Raw genomic sequence first — 8,732 nt, forward strand, 5'->3', positions numbered from 1 at the left:
CCCCTTTGGCCACCCTTGGCCCCAGGAGTGCAGGCAAATGAGCAGAGGTCAAGTGGGTATTTGAACTGAGCTGAGAAAACAGGATTTATTGAAATGATGCATTTATGAATGAAAGGAACATGGCCGAGTGTCTGTCCATCATCTCTCCCTGTCCACCGGCATCACGAGCTGCTCACCTGCCCTTGGCGCACCCGCCTGCTCTGCAGGAGACCTGTCCCCAGACAAACCTGAAGGGAGGCCCCGTGTGGGGTCGACCCCGAGAGCCCACTTGTCTCCGTTGCTGTCAGTGAGTCCTCACTGAAGTGAGCTGGAGAACGTGGGAAGAAACTTCATTTGCACCTCAGGCAGCCTTTCTGTTTCAAGGTGGCCCCCGACTCAGTGTCACACTTAGCTCCTCAAACTGGGCTCAACAGAGGTGCTTCCTGCAGGAGCGGGGCCCACACTTCCTCTGCAACAGTAAGCCACACCTGTAGGTCAGTGTCATGGGCAGGGTGGCCCTTGCAGGCAGCGTGGGCCTCTGTCCCCTGCCTGCAGAGTACGCTGTGAGTGGGGTGCTGTCCCATGGCCCACGAGGTGGCTGGAGGAGCAGACAGCGTCACCCTGGGGCAGTGGGTGGGGGCTCTGGCACACAGCCCCGAGGGGCGCCATGGGGCTGCGGAGACGCTGGCCCCCTCGTGGGGTGACTGTCGGGCTGCGCCCCGGGTGCCACTGTCCGGGCCCCCCTCTCCAGTGTTGGCAGGCGGGCTGCGCACCGTGCTGCCCCCTGGCTTTCTCTTTCTTTTCTCTTGTGGCCCCACTGGGTCCTCCTACGGCACCCGGGCTCCCCGTGTTGCTGCTGGAAGGCTTCTCTCGTCACCCCACAACATGTGGGATCTTAGTTCCCCAGCCAGGGATCGAACCTGCATCCTCTGAATTGGAAGGCGGATGCTTAACCTCTGGACCACCAGGGAAGTCCCCAACCCTGGTTTCCTTGATGCCAGAGTTAAGCCTGCACTTCCTGCTGGACAATTAGCCATTTTATCTGCCACTCATGGAACCCCGTGCAGGAGGGGGCACCTACCCACCTTGGGATGCCTTGGCATGGGGGCCTGCCAGCTTCCACACCCTCCCTGCTCTGAGCACTGGAGCCACACCTGGGATTTCAGGGGGAAGGGCAGTCCTCACCCTGGGGCAGGCCCTGGGCACAGAGCCAGCTTCTGGGCATCTGGGTGGCCGTGGCTCAAGCAGCTGCATCACGTGAGCAAGGTCAGACCATCTCTGCCCACAGGCTTAGGGTGAAGTCACTGTGATGTGCGTGCTAAGCCCCACACTCAGCTGCCTTAATTTGCAAGCCGTAGCTTATCTTAAACGCACTAAGCTCTAAGAAGTGGCAGCTGATGTGTGGTGTGAGCTGGCCGTGACAGCTGACTGGGGACAGTTGATTTTGCGCCTATCAAGAACAATAACATGAACAAAGGGCTCTTTCCCCCCATTTCCTAAAATGTCTACTCAGCCAAAAGCATGCCCAGTAGTCATTTTGCCTGAAGAGGAAACATTCATTTGTGAGGAAAAATAGTCACAGCCTAGAAGTGAACAGTTATGTTTTATTCAGTGGAAATTTTTAGGGCTTAAGCCCAGGAGGCAGCATCTCAAGTGACTCTGAGAGAACAGCTCAGCGGAGGCGAGTGAAAGTCGCTCAGTCGTGTCCGACTCTTTGTGACCCCATGGACTGTACAGTCCATGGACTTCTCCAGGCCAGAATACTGGAGTGGGCAGCCTCTCCCTTCTCCAGGGGATCTTCCCAGCCCGGGGATCAAACCCAGGTCTCCCGCATCGCAGACAGATTCAGTTTTGCAACAGAGAGCAGGCAGTCTGAACGTCAGAAGATTATTGTGCATTAAAGAAAGCAAGATAATCTAAGTCAAGGAATGTAGTGCCCTTCTGTGTCTGGGAAGATGCAAGATTCTGGGCTCCCTGCAACCACTCCTTTCATACGCGCCTCAGCTGTCCCGGGCCACTGTCCTGTGCTTTTCACTTCCTGAGCTTCCTTCGGGTTCACCGTGGGGAGCGGCTGCAGGCTGACAGCTGCTGGATGGCAGGCGTTCTTTCCTCCCCGAGCCAGGGCTCACTGGCTCACACTGGAGGACTGCAGTCACTGATGACTGTGACATCCTTATTTATTGTTAGGACGTTTCTCGGGAGGGTACATTTTTGATCGGAAGAATTTGGCTGTTTCAAGATTGTATCTATGAAATTTCCTGAGGAACAAGCTTTGAAAGTGCTCCAGAATGAACTGCTGAGTCCTCGGTCATTTATAACGAGGTCTGTGTTTTGGCTTCTGGTGACAGCTCAGGGGTGGTACTGCAGGAGTTTGAGCAAGCAAGCTCTGGGAGATGGTGAAGGAAAGGGAAGCCTGGCGTGCTGCAGTCCGTGGAGTCGCAAAGAGGCAGACGTGACCGAGTGACTGAACCGGGGACGGGCAGCATTTTAGGTTCTCTGTGATGGAGCCCCTGGGGGTGCGAGGGCTGGGGCTGGAACCCCCAGTGTCTCTCCCTCAGCAGGCCCTGTGCAGGTGGTCCACCCAGGGGTCTCTGTGGCCCGCCTCAGCATCCTCACCATGAGCCAGGGCTGACGAGCATGCCTGCTGCCTGGAAGTGGGGGCTGGAGGGCTTCGTGCAATGAAGCCTAGGCCAGCGTGGCCCACCCAGGCACTGTGGGCGGGGCGTCGTTAGGTGCACCATGGACAGAGGAGGAGAGGAAGCTGTGAGGTGGGCAGAGGCTGGGCACCTGGGGGCTTGAAGTGAAGGTGAGGCCATGTGTGCAAGCAGCAGGGAGGGAGACAGACAGACAGAAGAGAAGGGAGGAGACGGGAGGCAGGTGTGTGCACCATAGTCTGAAGGCCCGAAGCCTGACCCCAAGGTGCTGGCCGGGCCACGCTCCGTCAGAGGACTCGGGAAGCCCGCCTGCCCGCTCCAGCTCCTGGGGCCTCGGGTGTTCTGGGCCTGTGCCCGCTCCAGCTCCCGGAGCCTCGGGTGCTCCGGGCCTGTGGCCACTCCAGCTCCCGGGGCCTCGGGTGCTCCGGGCCTGTGCCCGCTCCAGCTCCCGGAGCCTCGGGTGCTCTGGGCCTGTGCCCGCTCCAGCTCCCGGGGCCTCGGGTGTTCTGGGCCTGTGCCCGCGCTGCCCCAGCCTCTGCCTGTGCCTTGGCTCCCCTCACCTGCCATGACTGTCACCAGTCCCCTCTTCTTCTAAGGTCGTGAGTCAGTGGATGGAGGCCCCTAACCCAGTCTGGCCTCAGGTGCACTGGCTGACATCTGCTGAGACCCTGTTTCCAAATGACCCATGTCCACAGATTCCAGGGCTTAGGACTTGACGCTGCTTTGGGGGCACGAGTCACCCGCACAGGCGGCAGTGGGGCCACAGAGCCGGCAGCCTGGCCCCTCTGTGTTACTGCAGACAAACCCTTCCTCCTTTTCAGCGACTCAGAAGCCCAGGGTTTGGCGAAGTTGTGAGCAAAGTAAGAAGCCTAGTTGTCTTTCCTCAAGGGACACCTGCCCAGACCACCGCCCGTTTGGCAGACCTCCTACTCCACCTTTGAATTCTGCTGATCCCAACATCCCTAATGTTTCATTGCACCTTAAACATCGCATGGAAGGGATGCTCTTGACATAAGTACCCCTGGACTGGCTCCACCCTCCAGAACATCATTTAACTGGTCCGGGAGGCAGCAGTCCCCTCTTTGGGCTGGTCCGGAGGTGCCCTGGCTCCCAGGCGGGGTGCCTCGGCCCCAGGCAGTCCCCGGGAAGAAGGCGAGGCCTGACATGTCCCCTCCCGCCCCCAGCGCATCCTGGAGCTGGAAGCCATGCTGTGCGATGCCCTGCAGCAGGAGGCCGGGGCCAAAGTGGCTGAGCTGCTATCCGAGGAGGAGCGTGAGAAGCTCGGGGTGGCGGTGGAGCAGTGGAAGCGCCAGGTCATGAGCGAGCTCCGGGAGCGGGACGCCCAGATCCTGCGGGAGCGCATGGAGCTTTTGCAACTGGCGCAGCAGGTGCGGGAGAGGCGTGGTGCCGCGGGGGTGGGGCCTACGAGAGGGGCGTGGTGCCGCGGGGCGGGGCCTACATGAGGGGCGGGGCACCGCGGGGTGGGGCCTACGGGAGGGGCGGGGCATCGCAGGGCCAGGGGTGACCGGCTGGGGCAGTCCTTCTTGTGCCCTCGCCTTCTGATGGCCAGGCCTCCAAGGACCGTATCTGCCTGGCCAGGGCCTTCCACTGGCTGGGCCCTCCCAGGTGCCCTTGTAATGACCACACGCACAGTGGCCAACCTCTTCACTAGCCTTGTCCACGGGGGGCCCTCCCAGACTGCCTGTTCCAGACGAGCCTGTTGGGCCGTCCTGCCCAGGCCTCTGGGTGGTACATCCCCCTTCAGGGGCCCCTAATACCAGTCTCTTCCCTGACTCCTCCCTCAATGGTAAGATCTGAAGAAGGTGTTGTCTGGGGGACAGCGAGCAGTTCCTGGGCCTGGGACTTGGGGACGTTCTCCTGACCTTCAGACACTTGGCCTTGGGCCAGTCTGGCCAGTCCATTTCTAAGGGGGGATGAGGGACACACCAGACCAGCAGCCTTGGTGTGTGAGACTTGCCTCCAGTCCCCCGCACGGGCAGTGTGGCCTGGAAGGAGCCGCGTGGCTGTGTTCCGTGTTCAGATAACCTAGTGGACCCAGGTGTCCTGTGAGTGTCAGGGATGACGTCTCACCAGAGGACTATTGGGTACCAGGACCGTTGCTGTCAGATCCGAGGTGGTCAGTGTGAGAACCCCTCACTCCCTTCAGACGGGCAGTGTCAGAGCCCAGGTTCATCCAGGGTCCGGGCCAGGCATCCAGGTCAGGCGTGGACACACTCGTCCATCTGACCGACTCTGTGCACCACAATGAAGACTAGGCTTTCCAGCTGTGCGGTCAGCCTTGCCAGCAAAGTCCTCCCCCGACTGGCTCCACGACACTTCAGGCTGATCCTTGGGCTGCTGTAGCGACATCTGGGAAGGACCATGAATCGGGCCCTTACCGTTTGCTTGGGCTCTAGCATAGTGACTTGTGATCTGAAGCTGCCGGAGGTGGGCGTATGGCCAAGGCTGGGGGGGGCGGCGCCCGCTCTTTTGTTGGAGCAAAGAGCAGACTCGGAGAAGCTGTGTCGGAGAAACTGAGGCAGGCATGTTTCAGCCAAGGCTCCAGAAGTCGGTGGGGAGGGCAGCCCAAGGCCCCACCCAGACGCTGTGACAGCTGCTCTGTGGGATTTGCCCACCAAGTGCATCGGTGAAAATCCTGAAAGATCTTTTTCCACTTGGTTTCCCAAATATTCTGATTCTTGAGGATTTTCCTCCTTTGAACATTGCAGAGAATTAAAGAATTAGAAGAAAGAATAGAAGCCCAGAAGAGGCAAATAAAGGAACTGGAGGAAAAGGTAAGTAAAGTCAGCGTGAACTTCGGGGCCGACTCACAGAGGAGGGCGGTAGCTCCCGGTGCCCCGCAGCACTGCTCTGAGGCTGGGGTGTTGCTGGGCAAAGAGGCTCCGAACCAGGGGCTGGAGTGCAGGGTCTGGGAACACCCTGGCCTCGATGACCCAGCCATGCCACCCCCAGGACCATGCCTCTCACGGTCTCAGTGTCCCAGCCTCGGGGGTACCTGTGGACCAGTGACCAGGGCCCTTTCGTGAGAGCCCTTTACTGTGGCTCCTGAGCTGGGAAGCTCTGGGTGCTGGGGTACAGCTGGTTTGGGGCCACGTGACTCGAGGTCAGGGAGAACCGTCCAGCTCTTCCCCCAACCCCTGGCTCTGTGAGTCCCAACAAGGTGGATGGAGCGCCCGTGGGGACAATCCTGGCTCTTCCGTGGGGTTCCCTGAGCTCTAGGACAGTTAGATGTTTTATTTTATTTTTAATTTAAATTTCGTTTTCTGTGACTTAGGATGTTTCAGTGGCTTCTGGTGGGCTTTCCTGGTGGCTCAGCAATAGAGAACCTGCCTGCAATGCAGGAGAAGTGGGTTCAATCCCTGGGTTGGGGAGATCCCCTGGAGAAGGAGATGGCAACCCACTCCATATTCTGGCCTGGGAAACCCCGTGCCAAGGAGCCTGGCGGGCTACAGTCCAGGGGGTCGCAGAGAGTCGGACGCGACTGAGCGACTAGCGCAAGGACCGAGGGCCCCTCCGCCCGGCAGCCCCTGGAGCTGGTCCCCGCCTGCCCTGCCCACCCTCCTGAGAACAAAAAACGGCCCCTTCCGTGGGCACTCTACCGCCATCTGCCGAACAGTCTTGGTGGTAACTTGCAAATCCGGAGCCCCCGACAGGCCGCTGGAGCCCTAGGGGCGGGGCACGACTTGCCAGGCCGAGAGGAGCCTGGGAGCAAAGCCGCGCCTGCCCCCTGGGTGGGGGCAGACAGGCACCAGGCGCGGGCGCTGGGGGGGCGGGGAGGGCACAGCCTCGGGGTGGTACTGTCTCTGCCTCCTTTTCCATCTTAAAGCGAGAGCATTTGTTTGCATTAAATGCTCGAATTTTTTTAATTGGGTGTTTACTCTTTTAATCTAGCTGAAGGGGCTCCGCTTTTCCAAGCAGCTGTACTGTGGCCAGATTTTCTCTTGTGTCTAAAGTGGCCAGGCCCCTCCCCCAACCCAAAAGGAGGGTTTCTGAGTGTGAAATCTATTCAGCATGTTGGCTGTGGTTTATCACTGATAATGGGACTGAGACCAAAATATTGGCCCGGAGTGCTGGTGTTTGCCTGGCACTTGGCCCATCTTTCCACCCGTAAGACTCCCATCATCACTATAGCCGGTTAGCATCCTCAGCGTCAGCCCGGCGACAGGGCCAGACGGGCCGGTCCCCATCCCCCAACCCAGAGGCTCCCTCCTGACCGTCGCCTCCAGCCCGCCCTCTGGACGGCGTGGGGCCCCACAGCACGGTCCCCGGGGACAGACAGCGTGGTCACTTCCGACCCTGGTGTCCTCATGGCCCCTCGCAGCTCCGCCCTTGACCCGCTGGACACAGCGCGCCAGGACCCGCTCCCGACCCCCAGCCGGCTGCGCCGCGTCGCCCTGTCTGCGGTCACGCACTCGTTCTTGCCAGAAACCCTACAAACTCTCTTTTCTTTCTCTCCTTCCGTGTCTCCGCCCTCCCCTTTGCTTTTCAGTTCCTATTTTTGTTCTTATTTTTCTCCTTAGCTTTCATTCTGTGGTCATAGCTCGCCTGGGCACTCTGGCGTGGTGAGTATCTCTTGTCCACGTCCCGGGGACCAGCAGGTCCCCCACTTTCCGTAAGCAGGGGGGCTCCCTGGAGGCGACACCCCGGGCCCACATGGGTCCTAGAGGGGAGGGTCTGCCATCTTCAGAGGGGAAGGGGTGCTCGCCTTCCTGGAGAAGGTCCCCTGGGCACCTCCTGGGGGAGAGATGTGTGCACATGCTCCCTGTTCTCTGCTCCGGGCAGCTCGGCAGGAGGCAGCACTGGGGGGGTTGGTGACTTTTGTCCTTTGTGTATCGAGTTCGATCTGGGGTGACACTAGAGATTCAGCCAGGACCCCCACCTTCCCGACAAGCTGGGCTCACTCAGGACGTCACAGTCATCCTAGGCTGTGACATCGTCCCTGGAACTTTCAGCCCGAGGTGCATGTGAAAGCTTGACCACTGTCTCCTTCCCAAACAAGACCTCGTCATCCCGTCTCTGTCTGTGGGCACCACCCCCCCACTCCTGCCAGAGGGCCTTTCCTCTGGAGCAGAGCCATCCTTCCCGGCACCCTTGTCCCTCCAGCCCCTTCCCTCTCACCCTGCCACCTCCCTGATCTGTGTCCTGCGTCTCTTTCCCTCCAGCCCCCCTTTCCTCCAGCTTTACCGGAGAGCAGCGGGCACCCATCCAAGACTCGGGGGGAGCCGGCCTCTGCAGACACCCTGCCATCGAGGAGGAGGGAGAGAGGGGGTCTCTGAGCACCTCCGAGGGGACTGTTCACTTTGATGAGCCGGAATTAGAACTCGTTCTCCAACCGGGCTTCTCTGAAGGGGCCTGGTCTTGGCTGCAGACCCCAGGTCCTCGCTTGGGACACAGCTCCCGGCCCCAGTTATGGGGACACGCGGGGCCCCTGCTGGCGGGTGCACAGGCCGCTTCCGTGCAGGAGCCCCGGCCCCCACCTCCCCTGGTTCCCTCAGTGACCGCAACAGGAGTTGGAGGAGAGGGCGGACTCCCAGAAACAACGCAGGCGGCCCGCAGCACGCCGTGGCGGGGCTGCTGCCACGACGGGGACCTTCGTCCAGGGCACCCGGGTGGCTCATGGAGCATCTCCAGCATGGTTCCCCGGGTCGCCTGGGCCAGCTGCGAAGACGCTGCAACCTGCTTGCTGGGGTCCTGGGCGCTTGCCGACCGACGCGTGCAGCCACCCTGCCATGTTAGATGCTGTCGCCAGTGGGAATGGAGCTGTGGATGCCACAGTGCCACCAGCCCCCCACCCTGAGCCGCGCCGAAGGACTGGCCAGAGCAAGGACCGAGGAGCTGGTGGAGGGAGCTGGGACGAGAAGGGCGGGGTGGCCGGACAGAGCCGGGCCTCACTGGAGATGCAAGGGCCAGAGGCTGTCTTGGGCGGTGCAGACCCGGATGCCACAGAGGCAGGCCTAGTGCGGCCAAAAGCCGCCCGGTCCAGAGCTGCAGCCTTCCTGCTCCAGGGGCAGTGCCCGGCGAGGACCACAGAGCCCGTAGGTCTGCGGTTGAGAAGGGGGCCCGACGCCCAGCTGGCAG

The 8,732-nt window shown here is 60.8% G+C and overlaps 1 protein-coding gene across 1 annotated transcript in view; it reads left to right on the plus strand.

The window, feature by feature from the left end:
* Positions 1-7,930, plus strand: part of JAKMIP3 (Janus kinase and microtubule interacting protein 3) — a 38,867-nt gene extending 30,937 nt beyond the window's left edge. Inside the window, exons 19-22 of the mRNA XM_052661084.1 lie at positions 3,818-4,021; positions 5,363-5,428; positions 7,175-7,216; positions 7,817-7,930. Of these exons, the coding sequence (XP_052517044.1) occupies positions 3,818-4,021; positions 5,363-5,428; positions 7,175-7,216; positions 7,817-7,930 (426 nt within the window). The remainder of the gene's footprint in view (positions 1-3,817; positions 4,022-5,362; positions 5,429-7,174; positions 7,217-7,816) is intronic.
* The last annotated feature ends 802 nt before the right edge of the window (positions 7,931-8,732 follow it).

This window comes from Budorcas taxicolor, chromosome 23, assembly GCF_023091745.1.
Source record: "Budorcas taxicolor isolate Tak-1 chromosome 23, Takin1.1, whole genome shotgun sequence".
Lineage (NCBI taxonomy): Eukaryota > Metazoa > Chordata > Mammalia > Artiodactyla > Bovidae > Budorcas > Budorcas taxicolor.